Here is a 23,621-nt window from a genome sequence, read left to right as displayed (position 1 = left end):
TTTCCAGAGCTCATGCAGAATCTAAGTTTTTAGGTTCCCAACAGTCAGAGTAGAGAGATGTAGATGAATTCATGGAGCATTAGTAGAGACCACAGAGGGCCCATGCTTCAAGAAAGGAATTAAATCAGCCTTAGAATAAAGGCCATTTAAGATTCGACCCCAAAGAGCTTAAACACAAGTCTCAAAACAAACCCAACAGCAGACAGGGATATTAAAACAGCTATTATAAATATGCTTCAAGGATGTGAAGTATGTGATCAGGATGTATGTGATCAAGTACATCATCAAGGATGTGAAGTAAAACAAAAACACTAAGGAAAGAAATGAAGATATTAAAAACTGAATTTCAAGAAATGAAAAAATATTTGAAATGAAATTTTATCAAATGAAACTAATAGCAAATTAAACACTGAAGAAGGAAATAGTGAATCTGAAGATACAGCAACATGAAATATCAATAAAGAAGTATCTACTTATCTTATATTTAATATACAATATATTTTACTTTTATAATTTAAAATAATTTCTATACTTAAAATACTGAATATATTGTATAACTATATTTTATATAGTATTTTAAATCTATATATATACATACATAAGCAAAGATACATGTCTTTTCTTATTTCCCCTTCTTTCTTACACAAAGGTAGATACTACTATATACTATTCAGCAATGTGGTTTTTTTTTAACTTACCAAAACACCCTTTGTTATTCAGGGTTTTTTTTCTGTTTCTTTCTAAATTACAGCCATACTAGCAGGTATAAAGTGGTACCTCACTTTGCTTTTAATTTCATACACCTACTTCTTACTTTCTTTACATTTTTTTTTCTTACAACCTCACAATTTTCCATTCCTTACAGGAATTTGACCCTTTCACCTAGTTATCAAATTTGTTGGATATTCTCTTATAATCCTTTTTATCTTAGTAATGTTGGTGCAATGTACTTTCATTTTTTATTTTAGTGATTTGAGTCTTCATTCTTTTTTCTTTGCCTGTTTATCTAAAGATCTGTCAATTTTGTGGATCTTTTCAAGGAGGTAACTTTCAGTTTCTCTATTATTTTTCTACTCTCCAGGCTGTTGATCTCTGCTCTAATTTTTATTATTCTCTTTCTTCAGCTAAATTTGGGCTTCATTTGTTATTCTTTTTCTAGTTCCTCAAAGTGTAAAGTTAGGTTATTAATTTGAGGTCATTAAAAAAAAATCATAGTAAAATACATAAAACACAAAACTTACCAAAAAACCATTAAGTATACAGCTTACAAGGCATTAAGTACATTCACCACCATTCATCTCTGAATTTTTTCATCCTCCCAAACTGAAATTCTGTACCTATTAAACAATAATTCTTCATTACCCTTTCTCTGGCAACCACCATTCTACTTTCTGACCCTACAAATCTGTCTACTCTAGGTAATCCATTTAAGTGGAATCATATAGTATTTGTCCTGCGGTGACTGGTTTCACCTAGCATAATGAGTAGGTTCACGGTTCATTCACACTGTAGCAAGTGTCAGAATTTCTTTCCTTTTTAAGGATGAACAGTATTCCATTGTATGTATATATTAATAACACATTTTGTTTACCTACTCATTCATTGGTAGACACTTAGGCTGCTTCCACCTTTTGACTACTGTTTATAATGCTGTTATTAATATGGATGTACAAACATCTGTTCACATCACTGCTCTTAATTATTTCAGATATATGTGCTGGATCGTATGGTAAATCTACTCTTAATTCTTCGAAGAACTGTCATACTATTTTCAATGGAGAAGGTGATGGCACCCCACTCCAGTACTCTTGCCTGGAAAATCCCATGGATGGAGGAGCCTGGTAGGCTGCAGTCCATGGGGTCACAAAGAGTCAGACACGACTGAGCGACTTGACTTTCACTTTTCACTTCCATGCATTGGAGAAGGAAATGGCAACTCACCCCAGTGTTCTTGCCTGGAGAATCCCAGGGACAAGGGAGCCTGATGGGTTGCTATCTATGGGGTCGCACAGAGTCGGACACGACTGAAGCTACTTAGCAGCAGCAATAGCAGCAAGGGTCACTTAATAGGGTTTTTAGAATTTCTAGTTGGAAGTTACATTTTTAATATTTAGTTTCATGTTTATTATCCAGTTTCATTTCACTGTGGTCAAAAGATGGTGGCTGTCCCATTTCTACATTATGGGGTCTCCTGATTTTTCCTTTGTGCCCTAACATATGATTACTTTTTGTGAGTGCTCCATATGTGCTTGAAAAGGTCTATACTCTATGATCAGAGTATGGCATTTACTATTTTCTGCAGATCTATCTGATGATGTTTTTTTTCTTTTATGTCCTTAAATATTCTATTTTATCAGCTATTAGGACTGCAACCTCTGCTTTCTTAACTGTTTCCATCAGACGGCCAAATTGCTTTCCCTCCCTTTATCTTACAACTTTAAAAATCACTGTTCTAGGTATATCTCTAGTATACAGCATAGAGTTGGTTTTGCTTTCTGAGCTAATTTGAAAATATTTTTCTATTAGATGTGTCAGCCCATTTACATTTCTTGATGTGACAAATACATTTGGACTCAACTGTGTCACATTGGTATATTTTACTTCTTTATCTGGTGTTTTAGAGATATCTTGATTTTAAAAAAGGTTTTTTAAAAAAGTGGTTATATCTGTATTTGTACTTTTTTATAGTGCTCATTAATTCTTTTTTTTTTTTTTTTTACTATCTAATCTGTCCATTTTAAATAGTACTTTTTGACTTGCACTTACTACTGATGACAGTCAATTTAGTTATTCTACTTTTCTTTCTCTGCTTCCATTTTTAGTTACAATCATACTCCTTTGTCATAAGAGATAATATCTATATGTCATCCTTATATACTGGTGTTTCCACTATTGTTTTAGTCTTATCTCTATAACTGAATATATGAAATATTCACCATCTATCTTTTGCCAGTATCTCCTTCATTACCTCTTGGCTGGATGAAGCTCATACCCTATAGAGACCTCAGGAAGAGCTTATGTGCACATTATTCCAAGTTCTTCCACTTTAAAACTAATTTTTTCCTAGCCCACATACCTGACAGCTTAGATTGGCATATCTGTTTATCCTTTCTTTCATCAAGTTTCTTGAAAATGATGTTCTTTTTTCATCTGCTTTTAATGATGACCGAGAAGTCTATTCCTCTTTCCCTCACAAATTATTTCATCTTTTGACTCAAGGCACTGAGGGTTTTTCCTCATCTTTAAAGTCTTATACTTGTACTAAGATGTGTCTTATTCATTCAATATTCCAGGTACTTGGAGGGCTCTTTGAATATATAAATTCAGTAATTTTATTTCTGAAAATTTTATTTCAAAGTTTTCTTGGGTTATGGTTGTAAATACTAATTCTGTTTCACTGTCAGGATTTTTTTTTTCTTCAGAGATTCTAATTATATGTGCCATGGGACCTTCCTTGTCTGTTTTCTAATTCAACCACTTCCTCACTGACCGCTTATACTTCTTTATCTTATTTTCCTCCTTGTTTTTTCCTTCAAAGTCCCTTATTAAATTTTCATTTGAACTTATTTTCCCTTGGGGAACTTTCATTTAGACTTAATTTTTGATATGATGTTGTCTTTCTTCCTCTCTTTTGTGTTCAAGCAACTGTCATTTCTTCCTGCTTGCCCATTCTGATTGTGGGTTAGAATTATTGATTTATGGTGCTTTTTTTCATATCTTCAAATGCTTATTTGAGGATATTTAATTCAGTTTTGAGTGCTATATAACAATTTTCTTGCAGTTTATATTGGTTTTTGGAGCAGAATTTTTACTGGACTAAATATTTTGATTCGTATTTCTGTTTTTCACTTCTAGTCTGTACAGAGGTGGCCTGTTTTTTAACATTTGTATTCATTTTGTGGATCTGGTGACTAATTCAAGCACATCCTCTTCTGTTAGTTTAACAAAGTGTACTTTCCTTAATGGGTCGTGGTGGTGGTAGAAGAATTACCAGATGATCCAGCAGTCTTACTCCTGGGGATATATCTAGACAAAACTATAATTAAAAAAGACACATGCAGCCCTATGTTCACAGTAGCACTATTCACAGTAGCCAAGACACGGAAACAAACCCAATGTCCACTGATAGATGAATGGATAAAGAAAATGTGCTGTGTGTGTGTATATATATATGACTACTACTCAGCCATAAAAAAGAATGAAATAATGCCATATGCAGCAACACAGATACAACTAGAGATTATCACACTAAGTGAAGTAAATCAGAAAGGGAAAGACAAATGCCATATGATATTACTCATATGTGGAATCGAAAATATGTCACAAATTAACCATGAAACAGAGTCATGGTCATAAACAACATCTGGTGGTTGCCAAGGGGAGGGATAGAGTTGGAAGTTGGGGTCAGCAGATCTAAGCTATTATATACAGAAAGGATGAACAGCAAGGTCCTACTTGCTGTTATTGAATATAGCACAGGAAGCTATATTCAATATCCTATGATAAACCATATGGAAAAGAAAATCTTAAATATGTATAACTGAATCATTATGCTGTATAGCAGAAATTAACACAACACTGTAAATCAACTATACTTCAATTAAAAATTTTCTTTTTCTTTTATATTTATGTAAGATGACCGATAGTCACTAAACTTACTGTGGTAATCATTTCATGATATACATGAGTCAAATTATTATGCTGTACAATTTAACCTTATACAGTGCTGTATGTCAATTATACTGCAATAAAGCTGGAAGGAAAAAAATGCATGAGGGCTCCAACTGCCTAGATTCACTATTAGTGTATTACAACACCTCAAGTAAGTTAATTAATTCCTCTAAGCCTTAGTTGTGCTGTGCCGTGTGTAGGCGCTCGGTCACATCTGACTCTTTGCAACCCCATGGACTGTAGCCCGCCAGGCTCCTCTGTCCATGGGATTCTCCAGGTAAGAATACTGGAGAGGGTTGTCATGCCCTCCTCCAGGGGATCTTCCAACCAAGGGATAGAACTCAGGTCTCGAACCCAGGTCTCCCGCCCTGTAGGCAGATTCTTTACCATCTGAGTCACCAGGGAAGACCAAGAATACTGGAATGGGTCTCCTATCCCTTCTCCAGGGAATTTCCCCGACCCAGTAATTGAGCCAGGGTCTCCTGCATTGCAGGTGGATTCTTTGCCAGCTGAGCTACCAGGGAAGCACAAGCCTTACTCCCTTAATCTACAAAAACAGATTTTTAAATACATCTAGCTCAGAGAGCTACTGTGAGGATTTAAAGACAAAATTCATTGAAACACAGTTTCTGGCACATAACAAACACTTTAGCTATGATTGATATTATTATTATAGCTATTATACCATGATCTCATTTTTTATGGTTAATAAAAATATAAGCATGAAGGGGCTGGGAAAGAGAAAAATAAAATTAATACTGAAGTATCTAAGGAGATGGATGAAGTATATGAGATTTAAGAATACGCATTTTCTGCTTTATGATGTTTCATATATATATACACATTTGGAGGAGCCTGGTGGGCTACAGTCCATGGGGTCGCTAAGAGTCGGACACAACCGAGCGACTTCATTTTCACTTTTCACTTTCATGCACTGGAGAAGGAAATGGCAACCCACTCCAGTGTTCTTGCCTGGAGAATCCCAAGGACGGGGAAGCCTGGTGGGCTGCCGTCTATGGGGTCGCACAGTCGGACACAACTGAAGCGACTTGGCAGCAGGAGCAGCATACATTTACACAGAAACACACACACACGTGTATTTTGTTTTCAAGTTCAAAAATCAGAGACCAGATAATGAACGGAACTTCATGGATGTGATAAATCTTTAATAAGTGAAAAAATATTTGAGAACTATAATTTATGACTCTTTTAATCATTTTTTACACCAAGTAAAAGGGCTTCCCAGGTGGTGCTAGTGGTAAAGAACTGGTCTGCCAATACAGCAGATGTAAGAGACCAATATAGCAGATGTAAGACATATGGGTTTGATCTCTGGGTCAGGAAGATCCCCTGGAGGAGGGCATGGCAACCCACTCCAGTATTCTTGCCTGGAGAATCCCCATGGACAAAGGAGCCTGGTGGGCTACAGTCCACGGGGACACAAAGAGTCGGACACAACTAGAGAGATTTAGCATGCACACATACCAAGTAAAACATACTTCCGTTGAATCACTTTATAAAAAGAAAGCAAAATAAAATAATTTACCTACCCCTGCAGTTGCTGCTGTTGGTGAGAGGAAAGGGGCACTCTTGGCTTGTTCCAGCCAGTGTAATCCTGGTTACACCTCAGTTTTTTAACAGAAAGAGGAGCTGGCTGAGGAAGAAATCCCAAACTTCTTTTGGCAGATGGAGTTTGGCTTGAAATATTAGTCCTATGAAAAAGAAAAAATAATGAAGAAACAAAACAAATTTGAATACTGCTTTCTTCCCCTACTAGATCCAGAGAAGTCAATGTCTAGGGGAAAGTAAATGTCCTAAATTTGAGGAAATATCGGTAATAATGATCACTTGGGAAAAAAATTTCACAAATGTAAATTAGCAAATCTGGTGACAGGGAGCTGAAGAGGCAAATAATATGGTAATGTACAATCAAAATAAGCCAAGTTAATGGCTTGAGAAAAAATAGTTTTACTTTTTTATTCACTTGTATCTACTTGATGGCTATCATACATCAGTTTACCTAGTCTTGAAAACCTTTAGGCAGTGAACTCTTTCCACTATTATGCAACATATATTCTTACCCAATCTCCTTGAGAACTTATTCTGATTTATATGCTTAGCAGTGAAAATGTTAGGAATATTTCTAATTTTCATTTAAAATTTTCCTAGCTAATGACTGTTTCCCAAAAATGCTGTACCAATTTATATTTCCACCAATAAAGAATTTCCCCCAATAGAGAATTTCCCCTTTTCACATAGTCTCCGTTACAGTATTATCCCTCTAATGAATGGAACATGATTTCATTGTTATTTTATAATTTCCTCATTATTACCTAAGTTGAACATATCAGTCTTTCTTTATGGTTTCAATTTCTGTCTTAAGAATCATTCTATAAAGTAAGGTCAGAGAAATGGTTTCCTATATGCTTTTAACAATTTAAAATCTTGTTTTCCCTCCTATTCAGGTCTTTAATCTGCCTGGACATTTACTTTTTGCATCCTATAAAGCAGGAATATGATACACTTTTTTATAAGGAAAAACCAACTGTACTCGAACAACTTACTATGTGCCAAGGACATCTGTTAGCCACTGTTTAGTTTTTTACTTAAAAAAACAAAACAAAACTGTGAAATAGAATAGAAAAGTCCAATGTGTAGCACAGTTGTTTAAAGTGTGGAGCTTAACATATTTTTATAAAGCAAACACATAAGTAACAACTATTAATGTCAAAAACCTCCAAGTGCCCCTTCCCAATCACAACCCTGAAGTTATCATTAGCTTTCTATCAGCTTTATTCGTTACTCTGTACTCCTATACAATAGTTTGGACAAGACAAATGTATATTTTTTCATCCTTCTGTTTTCAACCTTTCTCCATCTTTATACTGCAGTTGTCTTTTAAATAGCATATAGATTATTATTCTTCCTTTAAAATCCAGTCTTTTACTGAAACATTTAGTGTATTTATACTTAGTGTCATTACTGATGTAGGTTAATAACCTAACACCCTTGGTTTACTAATTCTATCATGTGTCATTTCTGAGTCAGTATTTATTAATTTTTCTCTTCCTTATGAGTTGTTTTTTCCTGTTTCTTTGTACACTTCATAATATTTTCTTGGATCCCAGACACTGTGAATTTTATCTTGTGGGGTATTGGATACTTTTTATTTCTATAAACATTCTCAAATTTTGTTCTGGGATGTGGTTAGGTTACCCAGAAACAGTACAATGTTGGATTTAAGGTCTGTTATCTGGAAGCAGAGCAGCAATTCGTCTAGGGAAAGTTTTTCCTCATTAATGAGGCAAGTCTTTTTGTAGGCATTCAAACTGCCATTAGGGAACAGGAACTATGCCTGGCTTTATGTATATTCTAAGTATCATCCACTTAGATCCTTTAGGGTGGTTCTTTCCCTGGCCTTGACCAGTCTCCTCACCTGCATATGCTGCTCAGCACTAAAAATGAATACTCAAGGGGGACTCTGCAAAAATTCCTTCTTTGTGTAGCTTTCCCTTCTGGTACTCCGCTCTGTGAATTCTAGCCACCTTGCATTCCCTAGTTTCCTAGCTCCGCTTCCTCAACTCAGGAAGAGCCCAGGACTGGCTCTGCCTGGTTCCCCCTCCCTGTGTGGCAACCTAGAAACTTTCACTAGCAAGCAAGCTAACATAGTCATAAGGCTAATTTGTTTCCCATCTCTCAGGGATCACTGTCCTTCACTGATTCATGTCCAATGTCTTGAGATGCAATGTTTCACATAGTTTGTCCAGTTCTTGGTTGTTTAAGGAAGGAGGATAATGTGGTCCTTGACAGTCCATCTTGGACAGAAGTGGAAGTCATCTTTAACTTTTTAATATGTCTAAGTTAATGCCAAAAATGTCCTTTTCATCATAGGGGACTGGAAAGCAAAAGTAAGAAGTCAAAAGATACCTAGAGTAACGTTTGGCCTTGGAGTACAAAATGAAGCAGGGCAAAGTCTAACAGAGTTTTGCCAAGAGAATGCACTGGTCATAGAAAACATCTTCTTCCAACAACACAAGAGATGACTATACACATGGACACCACCAGATGGTCAATACTGAAATCAGATTGATTACATTCTTTGCAGCAGAAGATGAAGGAGCTCTATACAGTCAGCAAAACAAGAATGGGAGGTGAGTGGTTCAGATCATGAACTTCTTATTGCCAAATTCAGACTTAAATTGATGAAAGTAGGGAAAATCACTAGATCATTCAGGTATGACCGAAATCAAATCCCTTACGATTATACAGTGGAAATCACAAATAGATTCCAGGGATTAGATTGACAAATAGATTGCAGGGATTAGATCTGATGGACAGAGTACCTGAAGAACTACAGAAGACAGAGGTTCGTGACATTGTACAAGAGGTGGTGATCAAAACCATCCCCAAGAAAAGAAATGCAAAAAGGCAAAATGGTTGTCTTAGGAGGCCTTACACATAGCTGAGAAAAAAAGAGAAGTGAAAGGCAAAGGAGAAAAGGAAAGATATAAGCATCTGAATAGAGTTCCAAAGAATAGCAAGGAGAGATAAGAAAGCCCTCCCAAGTGAACAGTGCAAAGAAATAGAGGAAAACAACACAAAGGGAAAGACTAGAGATCTCTTCAAGAGAGTCAGAGATACCAAGGGAACATTTCATGCAAAGATAGGCATAGTAAGGGACAGAAAAGGTATGGACCTAACAGAAGCAGAATATACTAAGAAGTAGCAAGAATACACAGAAGAACTATACAAAAAAGATCTTCATGACCCAGATAACCATGATGGTGTGATCTCTCACCTAGAGCCAGACATCTTGGAATGTGAAATCAAGTGGCCTTTAGGAAGCATCACTACAAACAAAGCAAGTGGAGGTGACGGAATTCCAGTTGAGCTAATTCAAATCCTAAAAGATGATGCTGTGAAAGTGCTGCACTCAATATGTCAGCAAATTTGGAAAATTCAGCAGTAGCCACAGGACTGAAAAAGGTCAGTTTTCATTAAAATCCCAAAGAAGAGCAATGCCAAAGAATGTTCAAACTACTGCACAATTGGACTTATTTCACATGCTAGCAAAGTAATGCTCAAAATTCTCCAAGCCAGGCTTCAAGAGTACGTGAACCGAGAACTTCCAGATATTCAAGTTGGATGTAGAAAAGGTAGAAGAAACAGAGATCAAATTGCCAACATCTGTTGGATCATCAAAAAAGCAAGAGAGTTCCAGAAAAACATCTCCTTCTGTTTTACTGATGTTGCCAAAGCCTTTGACTATGTAGATCACAACAAACTGTGGAAAATTCTTCATGAGATGGGAATAACAGACCACCTTACCTACCTCCTGAGAAATCTATATGCAGGTCAAGAAGCAACAGTTAGAACTGGACATGGAACAACAGACTGGTTCAAAACTGGGAAAGGAGTACATCAAGGCTGTATACTGTTACCCTGCTTATTTAACTTATATGCAGAGTACATCATGCGAAATGCTGGGCTGGATGAACCATAAGGTGAAATCAAGATTGCCAGGAGAAATAGCAATACACAAATGACACCACCCTTATGGCAGAAAGCAAAGAACTAAAGAGCCTCTTGATAAAGGTGAAAGAGGAGCATGAAAAAGCTGGCTTAAAACTCAGCATTCAAAGAACTAAGATAATGGTATTCAGTCCCATCACCTCACAGCAAACAGATGGGGAAACAATGGAAACTGTGACAGACTTTATTTTCTTGGACTTCAAAATCACTGCAGATGGTGAACGCAGCCATGAAATTTAAAAAGATGCTTGATCCTTGGAAGAAAAGGTACGACCAACCGAGAGAGTATATTAAAAAGCAGAGCCATTACTTTGCTGAAAAGGTCTGTGTCATCAAAGCTGTGACTTTTGCAGGAAAATCAATTCTGAATATTCATCGGAAGGACTAATGCTTAAACTCCAATATTTTGGCCACCTGAGACAAAGAGCCAACTCATTAGAAAAGACCCTGATGCTGGGAAAGATTGAAGGCAGGAGAAGGGGACGATAGAGGACAAGATGGTTGGATGGCATCACGGACTCAAGGCATATGAGTTTGCACAAGCTCCAGGAAATGTTGAGGGAGGCCTGGTGTGCTGCAGTCCACAGGGGCTGCAAAGAGTTGGACACAAATGAGAGACTGAACAACAACAAAGTTAACTGTGGCCTCCTCTCAAACAAAATAAGGAACTTAAAATGTTTTAATTTCCCATACTCTTCTCCACTCATTTATTGTAACCTCTTATTAGTATACTATTCTGTTAATCTTTTGTTTTCAATCCTAATCATTTTTATAAAAACTATTAAAATATATTTAGATGCATAATAAGTCTGGAAAGATATTAGTAATAGCAGTTGCCTCCTGAAAGAAAATGAACAAGTAGGAGTTAGGAGAGATATACTTTTCACTGCATGCACTCTGTAGCTTCTGAAGTTTCTACCATATGCCCTTATTACTTCTACAAAAGAATAAATTTTAAAGGTACTTAATTTTTAAATATGCTTAAAATTTTTTTTGCTCACTGATTTTTCCTACTTCTACTCCTTCCTTTGTTAACTTTTCTTCTTGCTAAATAAATTCTGTCCTTGCATTTTTGGATTAAAATTTAACTGGATGTGTAATTCTTTGATATCATCTGTCCCTACTGTTGCTGATGTCAGTCTGTTTTCGTTTTATAGACGATATTTTTGTTTCTGGCAGCTTTTAAAAATTTCTTAACCCATCATCTTCCACAATGTAGATTTAAAAAATATGTATCCGCTGTTTGGCATTTGTTGAGGCTTTTCAGTGTGGACTTCCATCATTTTCATCCAGTACTTCTTTGACAAATTTCCTTCCTTTATTCTCCTTAGTCTATTTTTTTTTGTCCAAAATGCTATTAAGACATAGTTAAGTTCAGTCGCTCAGTCGTGTCTGACTCTTTGCGACCCCATGAACCACAGCACGCCAGGCCTCCCTGGCCATCACCAACTCCCCGGAGTTCACCCAAACCCATGTCCATTGAGTTGGTGATGCCATCCAACCATCTCATCCTCTGTCATTCCCTTCTCCTCCTGCCCTCAATCTTTCCCAGCATAGACGGTCAAAAAAGAAAAAAATGGAGGGTAGACCAAGAAGCCCTACATAAATCTTTTTTATAAATTCATAGATTTTTAATGAATTTGAAATAAATTTTCCATAAATCTTTTTAAATAAAATTCATTGCATTTACAATCTCCTCTTTATCTATGCTACATCCTATGATCATGCATTTTTGCTTGTTTAGTAGCTGTCTCAGTCTGGACCTCTAATCTGCACAGGACTTTATATCAGGGGTTCAGAATTTTTGCCCCTACATAGGGAACATTAAAGCAGATACCAATTAGTGCAAACCCCATTTTTGGATATTTGCTTTCTATCAGGCTTCCCCAGTGGCTCAGTGGTAAAGAAACTGCCTGCAATGTGGGAGACGTGGGTTTGATCCCTGGGTCGGGAAGAGCTCCTGAAGGAGGGAATGGCAACCCACTCCAGCATTTTTGCTGGTTAAATCCTATGGACAAACGAGCCTGGTGCACTACAGTCCATAGGGTTTGCAAAGAGTTGGACACAACTGAAGTGACTGAGCACAAGTAGAGGGAGCGTCAGGTAAGCAGCATATTTAAGGTTCCATACGTAGGCAGTTACATAGAAGTGTTTGGGCTTGGTTTACTAGCACAATGGAGAGCGAATTGGCACCCACTCCAGTATCCTTGCCTGGAGAATCTCATGGATGGGGCAGCCTGTTGGGCTGCAGTCCATGGGGTCGCAAAGAGTCGGGCATGACTGGGCGACTAACACTTACTTACCAGCACAGAGGGCAGTTTGAGATATCCAGCTTCATGTATCTTCAGATAAGAAATCAGGTTCTGATTGGGGGTCATGTTCAGTTTCCAACCTCATGTTGGTTTTGAAGACCCAGCCCTAAATACTTGACTCCAGCCTGGGTTTTATACGTGCTTTATGGCTTCAGCCTTTACTCAGCATTATTTTTCTTACCAGTCTGAAAATTTTCATCTTATCTTTGAGGGTAGTTTTGTATTAAAAGAAATTTTTATTTCTTCAATAATTCCTGTGTGCAATGAATATGCTCACTCTATTACTTTGAAAAGAAATCTGTATTGTATTTAAACAGCTGAAAACCAAATTTAGTTTTTTTTCAACTTGGATTCCTTTAAGATTCTTCTAATAAGCAGAAATATATTAAGCTTCCTCTTTTAAATTCAAAGAGTAAACCATTGCATTCATAAAGTGCTCGAAAGATTCCACCCAAGGCTGAGTATATCTAATATCAAATTCTTTAACTCACCTTAATCATTTAACACAAATAATCTAGGTGTTTTTACCACTTTGAATTAAATTCTAGCAAAAAATAAAATATGACTTAACTGGTCATTATCTATGAGTGGTCATTATGCTATATAATAGCGTATTTATAATCTCACTTTTTACAACTGCCCTTCTGTGTGGCAATCTATGAACACATCTCTTTGACAAGTGCTTAGCAGTTGTCTCATATATTCATACTCAATAAACCTCAAAAATTTAACCTACATCTCTGTGTGTCAGTAGCTCAGCTGTGTCCGACTCTGCGACTCCACGGACTGTAGCCCACTAGGCTCCTCTGTCCATGGAATTCTACAGGCAAGAACACTGGAATGGGTTGCCATTTCCTTCTCCAGGGGACCTTCCTGACCCAGGATCAAACCTGGGTCTCCTGCATTGCAGGCAGATTCTTTACCATCTGAGCTGTATTTCTAGAATCACCAAATTAAATTTCTGACTAGCCTTTTCCAGTAAAAGATACTAAGGTGAAACTTCTTGCTCTTTTAGGAAAACACCTTAAATTCTGGTAGGTAGCTTAACAAACATGCAAGCAATAAAGGCAATTTTAAAATGTCTCAGTGGGGAATTACTTTACTTGGGATAATGGAAAATACACTGGTCTAGAATCTGATCACATTGCCAGTCAAAACCTGTGGCCTCAGGACAAGTCTTCCTAGACATCAGGTTTATACACGTGTTGAAAAACATAAAAAGTAATAGTTTGAACTAAAACACTTCTAGAGTACCCTGTAACTAAAATGTCATGAATCTGTAATTTTCATCTATGTTGTTAAAAACACTGGTATTCATTTAGAGCACAACACATAGATCCTCCCATCATTTAATATTCTGAAGAAAGCTCTTTAAGTTCTCACAAGGCATATAGTCAGTGCATACCTGTCTAAGTTAGTGCTGCCAGGAGAATAGTCCTTGGCTGCAGTTCTGCTACCATAAAAAGATGACGACTGCAAAGGTAGAAGCCCTAAAAAAATGAACAGACACAGGAAAAATTTAACTCCTAAATCAACCATTCAAGTTCATTTAATAATAAAATTACGCATTGGGCTTATTTATATTTAACTCTATTTTCCCCTTTCTTTGCATCAAATACATACATATTATGCATGTCTGAAGAGCAAACGCTGTGAAAAAGTTTATAAGAGGTTACAAAAGAATACTCTCTAGTCCTAAAGCTCCACAAATTTTTCTCCCAATTTCTAACCAGTTTTTGAAATTCAGTTTCTCTGATTTCCTCCATAACATTAGGTACAATTTGTATAACATTTGTATAATTTCTCAATTTATTAATTTTAAACAGCATCAGCTGGCTCCCTCAAGAAAAATTAGAATTTCTCATTTATATCACCTCTACTCTTCTTCTCTTCTCTCCAACCAATTATCAGTTGTGTTATTTTATTATTTTATTTATTTTTTGTCTGTGGCTTGTGAGATCTTAGTTCCTCGACCAGGGATTGAACTCCAGCCAATGACAGTGAAATCACCAGGTCCTGACCACTGGATTACTTAGGAACTCCCCATCAGTTGTGTTATTTGAGTTCTACTGATGAACTTTGCAATGTTAACCTAACACACTTAAAACTCTCTACGTTTTGTTCCATGAAACTTTTTACCACCTGACCCCTTATACTTTCCTCTCTCTCTCCTCTTCCACATCAACACTTGTAAGATGTACCATTACTTCAACAGTATTAAGTATTAATGCATCTATTAACTATTAATACATCTTTAAGTACTCTGTTTTCTAACTATAGTGAAAGTGAAAGTGAAGTTGCTCAGTCGTGTCCGACTCTTTGCGACCCCATGGACTGTAGCCTACCACGCTCCTCTGTCCATGGGATTTCCAGGCAAGAGTACTGGAGTGGGTTGCCATTTCCTTCTCCAGAGGATCTTCCCGACCCAGGGATTGAACCTGGGTCTCCTGCATTGTAGGCAGACGCTTTACTGTCTGAGCTACCAGGGAAGTCCTTTCTAACCATAGGTTGATTGTAAAAGCTGAAAACCAAAAAACAGAATTTATATAATGAATTATTACTTCAGAAGTGATAATTATATTAGAGCTTTCTCTTTCTGTCAGAGTCTAATTTATATATGTCTGAACCCCTAAAAGGAGACTGTTTCTAGAGTCCAGATGAAATGAATTCTCTCCAACTCCCAATTTATCAAAATCATGCCATATTTTAGCTTTCTTCAATTTCAAGTTAAATACAATATTCAAATCAATACTAGATACATGAGTCTCTAAGAAGTTCAGACGACCAGAATGATGCTAAGTATAGGAAGCAGCAATAAAAATTCAGAGACAATCTTTTAGTTTTTGTTAAAAACAAGGTGAGCTTATACAACTGCTTTATGCAATAATTACAAGATCTTCTGGAACTTCTAATAACCAGCAACACTGATAAGTTTTAATTTCAATAACTTTAACTCCTTGGATTCATTCCATGGTCCAGGTACTTTGACAATGAAAGAACTTAATTCTAGGTAGTTGAATAGGGAGATATAAAGCTTAAATTCCTTGTAAGCAAAATAAAAATTCCCTTATAGTTCTAATATTTTAAAAAATATTTTAGCTAAGTACTAGGATACAAATTAGGACTTCCCAGGGGGCTCAGTGGTAAAATATCCACCTGCCAAGCAGGGGACATGGATTTGATCCCTGGGTTGGGAAGATCCCCTGGAGAAGGAAACGGTAACCAACTCCAGGATTTCTGCCTGGGAAATCCCATGGACAGAGAAGCCTGGTGGGCTACAGTCCATGGGGTCACAAAGAGTTGAACACAACCGAGTGACTAAACAGCAACAACAGGATATAAATTGACACCCAATAACTAATACAAAATTTACGCAGTGTTCCTAAATATGTGAGAAATATGCCTCAGTTTACATTTCTATTTCTAGTCTAATACTATATATCATATCATAAACGAGTAAATTATGCAAAGACCAAATACTTACCTGATGTCCTATTCTCTTCTGACTGTTTCAAACTCAGTTGCTTCTCTCTACTGCTGGTTAAATACTTTCTTGAGGGATCTGTCATAGCCTTGTTGTTCCTATAGTTAAAACATATATGTATAAAGATATAATTCTTAATTTTAAATAGTTGTCATTAGAATTTACATTTCAATTGCTGAATTAATTGATGTGCTTAGAAGTTATGCTACAAGGTGTTAAAACCTTATGCAAATGAGAATTATAAAAACAAGCTTTTCATTACCTAGTCAAAAGTCAATCCAATCCAAAACCCTGGTTATTAGGCAAAAATGAAGGAGCAGTTCCTTTATAAAAAAGTCAAATCAGAGACAGCAAGAATATATAGGTTTTCTTTGCCAAAAGCAAGCCTAGCCGAAATGATTCAGCTACTAAGACCAAAAGAATCAATTAAGAACTAAAGTGAAAAAATTAAAAGTAAAAAAACATTGAAAATAAGTAAATAAAAAGAAGCAAACCATTCGAGCTTGATAATGAATAGCTCTAAAAAGTAAAATAAACAAAATCCAAAATGTTCTTATAGTCTATGTAATTTGAAATGTTATTTACTAAATGTCAACAACATTTCAGTTCATAGTGACTAAACTACTTTAAGTTCATGAACATAAAGTTAAAATTTCTTAAGCCCCTTTCCCCTGATCTATTATTCCCAAATACCTGAACCTATATTAAGTAAAGAGGGTCCATTGAGAAACATGCTCATGCTTTGATTAAAAGTGCTTATTTTAGGAGATCCATCATGAATAAAGCCTACAAGCAGACAATGTAGATGCTCCACCCAGATTCCCTCTGATCTTATTTTTGTATCTTCTCTTTCACACCAATTAAAGTTTTTTTCCTCCCTATTTTTTTTTTTTTAATATTAGAGTATAGGTGATTAACAATGCTTTGTTACTTTCAGGTGTACTGCAAAGTGATTTAGTTATGCATATACACGTATTTATTCTTTTTAAAGTTCTTCTATTTGGGTTGTTTTTTAAATTTTTTTGATAGTCAGTACCTAGGGTTCCTCTTCACAAGATTGTCCTCAAGCTACTAGAGCCTTTGCCTGTACTCTCAGAGTCAAAAGCAAGGTCAGGTGCTAAAGGATAGAAGTCAAGCTCCCCTGCCTTGGATTAGAATAGTTTTAAGGTGAAATGCATGTAACAGATTTTCTCTCTGGGATTAGGATGAAGCCTGAACTCTGCATTTTTCTGGTCAGAGATCAGATTTCTGTCTGAGATCACACTCACTCATTTTCTCCTGCACTGCAGTATCTTGCTTCCCCCAGTCCCTTCCTGGTATCCCCTGGGAATAATTTCTAACTAAATCACTTGGACACTACTCTCCATTTCAGGGTTTGTTTCTGAGAAACTTGAACAACAGTTAGTGCTAGAAAAGGGTCTAGGAAGCACACTCTAAGGACAAGATTCTGGAACTGGATCAATTGTTCGGCAATGGTAGCAGAAATACCATTGGCTGGTGGTAAAATCTTTGGTATCCTAAAGTGTAATACCACCAAGATTTTTCATCTGTAGTGAACTGGGCTGGGACAAAGTAGAAGAGGATATAGTTCATGCAATCTTTCCAGCGTCTGAAAAACGTGGTAGACAGCGTCTGAAAAATGTGGTAGAACATAGAAATGTTCTAAAACTGGATTATGGTGATGGTTGCACAACTCAAAAAATTTACCAAAAATACAGAATTATACATTTAAAACAGGTGAATTTTATGGTGTATAAACTGTACCTCAATAAAGCTGTTGAAAAAAAAAATCCCAAATTATTTCCTTCCTTGTATCCAAGCCCTCTATTATGAAATGCCATCTGTTTCCCTATCCCTTATTGAGGCTGGCCTAGTGATTTCCTTTTCCCAAAAGAATCTAACAGACACAACAGTACCTGAGTCCTGATTCTAAGGCTACAGGCACCTTGCAAATTTTCACTCATTCTTTTGGAACCCTACCACTGCCATGTGCTTAACTCCAGGGTAACCCTATCAGGTGAAAAAAAAAAACATGGCTAGTCTCCTGCATCACCCCAACCACTAGACAGCCAACAGCCAGTCATACAAGGAATGCCACTGTGGACCAGCTGATCCCGAGCCAACTTACCAAATGACCATGCATGTATGAGAAAATGAGAGAATCCAGTCACAACTGGCCAAGATAGGCCTAGATAAACAGAACCACTTAAGTGACCACTGACTTATAAGCAATAGTAAACAGTTACTATTTTAAGTATATCGTTATTGCTATTGCTAAGTCATTCAGTCGTGTCCGACTGTGTGGGACCCCATAGACGACAGCCCACCAGGCTCCCCTGTCCCTGGGATTCTCCAGGCAAGAACACTGGAGTGGGCTGCCATTTCCTTCTCCAATGCATGAAAGTGAAAAGTGAAAGTGAAGTCGCTCAGTCGTGTCCAACCCTCAGCGATCCCATCAACCGCAGCCTTCTAGGCTCCTCCGTCCATGGGATTTTCCAGGCAGGAGTACTGGAGTGGAGAGCCATTGCCTTCTCCAAGTATATTATTATACAGCACTAGATAACTGATATAGTGATATGGGTTAAATAATAATCATAAAGACTATGGGTCATCAAGGAACTATGCAACCAGAGCAAGCCATCATGAGCTGGGTGCTATCATACCCATGAAGTTGTAAGATCAGGAAGTTACAGCAGCAATCCATCATAAAATGCGAGTGGTATATCCAAGTAAACAAGAATAGATAATGAAAACAGATCTATGAGCATTCTGGTGACCAGACAGAAGAAAAAAACTTGTGCCTGATTCATGGATGGATCATCTCGGTACATTGATACAAGCTGAAAATGAACTGTTGCTGCATTGTAGCTCCACTAAGGGACTACCCTGGAACACAGGACTAAGACGAAATCCTCCACTGTACAGAGTTTGAGAAATGCACCTCACTGTCCATTTTGTATGGAGAGAAACGTGGGCCAGAGGAACCCTGGATGGTGGTAAATGGTCTAGGTGGATGATCAGGGGCCTAGGAGTAAGCCTGGAAAATCAGGGGAAAATGATTTATGAAAGAGGTTTATGCACAGTATGTACAAACGGTGAAGATCTGTTTCACATGTTAATGCTCACCAGAGAACTTCACTGAAGAGACATTAAACAATCACCCATGGTAACTTGTCTAGTGGATGCCAGTCAATCTCTGTACTCAGCCATCCAAATACTTCCACAAAGGGCCCATGAGTAATAGGCATGGTGGTAGAGGTAAAAGCTCCAAGTGCACCCTAAAATAGGGGATCCCTTTTAATAAGTCTGGTTTAGCAACTTATGCTGCTCAATGTCCAATTGTTCAGCTACTCTAGAGGCTGATCCCTGGCCCTTGAATGAATACTATCCCCTAAGGAAACCAACCAGATATTTGGTGATAAGTTGATTACATTAGATTCCTTCCACCCCAGAAAGGGTAGCAATTAATTCTGGCTGGGACTGGCATATTATTTAAGGTTTGCTTTTGCCTTTCCTACCCACAGTGCCTTGGCTACACTGCTATCTGAGGGCTTTATAAGAGTATATGATTTATTAACATGAAATCTCACATAACATCATTGTGGAATGAGGAATCCACTTTACACAAAAGAAAAGGAGGAAAATACAGTAAAGGCATATGGACCAATGGATCCACTGGCCCTATCGCAGATCACATTTACCTCAAAGCTGACGGCCACAGCCTTTAAAGGTGTAGATTAGAGATGATCTCGTTAGGCACTGGGTGCCCTTCAAGATACAATATATAACATAAACCAACAGGCCATTACATTTATAGAGAATACATGGGTCTGGAAACCAAGAAGTAGGAACGCCTCCACTATCAGTCTTAATAACACACTTAGAGAATTTGTGCTTCTTGTTCCTTCAATTTAGATTTTGTGGATCTAGCGGTTCTGGTTTCCAGAGGAGGAAATTTTTCACAAGACAGGACAAGAAGAATCCCATTTAATCTAAAGCGATGGCTGCTACTCATTTTGGGCTTCTCATGCTGGCAGAGCAACAGGCAAGGAAAAGAGTTACCATACTGTAACTGACTTAAATTATTATAAGACAGCAGGGTAGCTGCTACATGATAAGGGCAAGAAGAATGTGTCTGGTATAAAGGAAATTCATCAGGGAATCTCTTGGTGCTTTCAAGCTCAGTTTTAACTCTGAATGGGTAATTGCAGCAACCACAGCCTGACAAGTGCACAGTGACCATGGGCTCGGATCCCTCAGGGAAGAAGATATCAGTCATACCACCAGGAAGAATTGTTAATGAAAAAAGCAGCAAATCCAGAATGGATCCTAGAAGTAGATAATATCAGTTATAGCCTCAAGGCTATTTGTAGCAGTAAGGACAAAAAGAGCTACAGCTCATCCCACTAATCCTCCTTTTTAAATATTCTCACCCAGAAATTGAAAAGCATCAATGTGAAGAACCTGTAATAAGATGGTGGGGCTTTCCTGGTGGTCTTGTAAAGAATCAGCCTGCCAATGCAGGTAACATGGGTTCGAACCCTGTTCTGGGAAGAACTACCTCAGTAGTAAGACAGAGGGTAAAAACACAGATATTACTGACTGGAAAGCTGGTGAGCACTGTTATATCTCAGCAAAATAGTCACAGAACTGTTACCTGTAATGTCTTAGGAGGCAGAACTCAAAGGAAAAGACTGAGACAATTAAGAACACTGGTCTGTGTTAGTGCTTTTTACTGCTCTCAGCAAGGTTCTATTCAAGACAGATAAATCTGGGTTAGAACTAGCAGGTTTGCAATCAAGGTTGAAAATGAATACATCTCTCTGTGCCAATGTCCTAGAATTAAAATTGTGTGGTAAGTGGAGGTCATATGGGACTAAAAAAATCCAATTGCTTCTGATTCTCAAACTAAGGCAATGCTAAAAGGTAACTAGAGAAGTAGTTTGTGAAAAACTGATGTTAATATTCGGGAAAACTGGATGAGGGGTATACAGGCACATCTCAATATTATCTTTGCAACTTTTCTGTAAATCTAAAATTATTTCAAAATTTAAAAGAATCAAAATAATAATTAATTAAAAGAATCAAAATAATAACAAAAATACTGGCCCTAATTATTTCTCAAGCCTATAAAACCCTGAATGTTCTACCTTTAAAAAAACTTCTAAAACTTTTACATTTCTAGACTTTTCTAAACTTCCAGGACTACATCGGCATCAACTAGGCTACAAAGCTGCATGGCTCCAAAGAACAGAGTCTTCAAAACCCCCTTCAGCTATGGCCTTGAAAGATAACAGACAACGGGAATCTGTTAAAGGGCAAAGCCACGAGTCATATGAAGTACAAAGAGCAAGGGTTCCTCCCAGAGGATCGGACAGACTGTTATAGGGGTTAATTAAGAACTTATTCCACTGCTTTCACTGTCTTCACAATTTCTGCCTAACAAGATTTTATCTCTACTATAGACCAGTGACTCCTCAGTTCCCAATCCTTGTCTTTTCTAAATGGAAATTTTTGCTGTGGTTATCCTTTGCTTACTCCAGCAATGTATAATAAATGCTATGTGTGTGGAGACAGGAGTGAGGAATGCAGATTAACTTGCTTTTTAGTTTTTAGGTACAACACCACTTTGCCAACAAAGGTTCCTATAGTCAAAGCTATGGTTTTTCCAGTAGTCATGTATGGATGTAAGGGTTGGACCATAAAGAAAGCTGAGCACAGAGGAATTAATGCTTTTGAACTGTGGTGCTGGAGAAGACTCTTGAGAGACCCTTGGATGGCAAGAAGATCAAACCAGTCAATCCTAAAAGAAATCAATCCTGAATATTCATTGGAAGGACTAATGCTGAACCTGAAGTTCCAATACTTTGGCCACCTGATATGAAAGAACTAACTCATTGGAAAAGACCCTGATGATGGGAAAGATTGAAGGCAGGAGAAAGAGACAACAGAGGATGACATGGTTGGATGGCATCATCGACTTGATGGACATGAGTCTGAGCAAGCTCCAGGAGTTGCTGATGGACAGGCAAGCCTGGTGTGCTGCAGGCAAGGGGGTTGCAAGGACTCAGATACAAATGAGCAACTGAACCAAAGTGAACAAGACCATGAGGTGTATAATCCAAGGCACAGCTGGACCTTATGGAGAGAACTACACATAACCCAGAGATCCTGGACTCTGAGCTGGATATAATGACTAAATGAGATTTAGAGGCTGTCTCCATCAGGGTGAAGGTAGGGGTACTCTGCATATGGGAAGAATGATTAACAAAGGTAAATCTTTAGCTAGAAGGGTAAACTATGGCAGACTGTTGTCCCCAAATAACCACTGTACTCCTTTGTCATAACAGTAGAATTTGGGCGAGGCATACTTCCCAGATCTCCTCGTAACTTGATATAACCACATGACCAAGTTTTGGCCAATGTAATATGCATAAAAGTTATGTATACAAATTTTCAGCCTACACAGAAGCTGTATGCCCTCCCTTTGCTCCTTTCCTCCTTCCCAGTAGGAATACAGATATGAGAATGGAGGCTGAAGCTAACTTGGTTCATCAAAGGAAAGATACTTATTAAGAATGGCAGACAGAAGACAAAGGAACCTGAGACTATGGTGATTGTAGTTTAAGAGAACACACCAGTCTTATCAGCTACCTAGATTTTTGTATCTGTTACAGCAATAGAATCAAGAACTCAAACTATAAAAAGTTTCTTTAACTTTTTTCCCAACTTCTTTCTGGTGACCCTTTGGCCTTCAACACCAGTTAACTGACTACCAACTGACTTCTGTTAAGATATTAACTGGCAACTGTGTAATAAGTTTTCTCTCTCAGAAGACAGAGACAAAAAAACAAAATCCACAAGTCTCCCATTATGAGGAAGAGGATTGTGAGCTAGTGACTGTCCTACTGCAGGCATGCTCTTTGTCCTATTGCAGGTGTGCTCTTTTGTTCAACCCCAAAAGTAGCTCTAAAAGACTGATGCTCCTTGCCTAGAACCTATGCTGGTTTTAATACCCTTTTACCCCTAAGTTAACTTTTCACATGAATAAGGTAAAAATTGTACTTTTTTTTTTTTTTTTACAGGTAAAGGGAAGAAGGAAGGAAGGGGGTTCATACTAAAAGAGCAGCGAACAAAAAACACTTATATAGAGGTCTTCAGCTCTATCCTTATTTTAAGTGTTGCAAACAAATAAAGCTAAGATGGGAGAAGTGCACTAAAATGACCAAAGCAATACTAATGGCCAAATCCTTTCTCTATTGAGCCTACAGTGTACTGTTACCAAAATACTCTAAATCCTGTTCTGTCTTTGCGATTCCCATAAACTGAAGACCATCCCAATTTTCTCTAGTGGTTGTAATTATTAATGGAAGAAATACCGATCAAATGTTATAAAAGTTCTTAAAGCAACTTACGATGATGAATCATTTTCCTTAGGGTAATCTTCATTCAACTCTGAGCCAGATGACAGCATTCTTTTTCTCTTTTCAGTCCTACAGAGAATAGAGAAAAATGGTTATTTCACATTATTAAAAAAGTATAAACCAACATACTCAAGAACAAGAACTGTGACTACTGCTATCTAACTCTATACACCACATTTAAATATACTGTGTGTCTGC

The 23,621-nt window shown here is 37.4% G+C and overlaps 1 protein-coding gene across 13 annotated transcripts in view; it reads right to left on the bottom strand.

The window, feature by feature from the left end:
- USP37 (ubiquitin specific peptidase 37) overlaps positions 1-23,621 on the bottom strand; it is an 86,045-nt gene that overhangs the window by 42,248 nt on the left and 20,176 nt on the right. For all 13 annotated transcript variants that reach the window (XM_086340026.1, XM_086340082.1, XM_086339998.1 and 10 more), the window contains 4 exons: positions 23,415-23,492; positions 16,000-16,097; positions 13,921-14,005; positions 6,222-6,383 (listed from right to left, as the gene is read on the bottom strand). In XM_086340026.1, coding sequence (XP_086196152.1) covers positions 6,222-6,383; positions 13,921-14,005; positions 16,000-16,097; positions 23,415-23,492 — 423 coding nt within the window. The remainder of the gene's footprint in view (positions 1-6,221; positions 6,384-13,920; positions 14,006-15,999; positions 16,098-23,414; positions 23,493-23,621) is intronic.

The sequence above is a fragment of the Bos grunniens genome, chromosome 2 (genome assembly GCF_055505025.1).
Source record: "Bos grunniens cultivar Pamir isolate PY7600 chromosome 2, Bosgru_T2T1.0, whole genome shotgun sequence".
NCBI lineage: Eukaryota > Metazoa > Chordata > Mammalia > Artiodactyla > Bovidae > Bos > Bos grunniens.
Note: the sequence above shows the minus strand (reverse complement) of the source record. Positions and strands in the feature narration are given on the sequence as shown.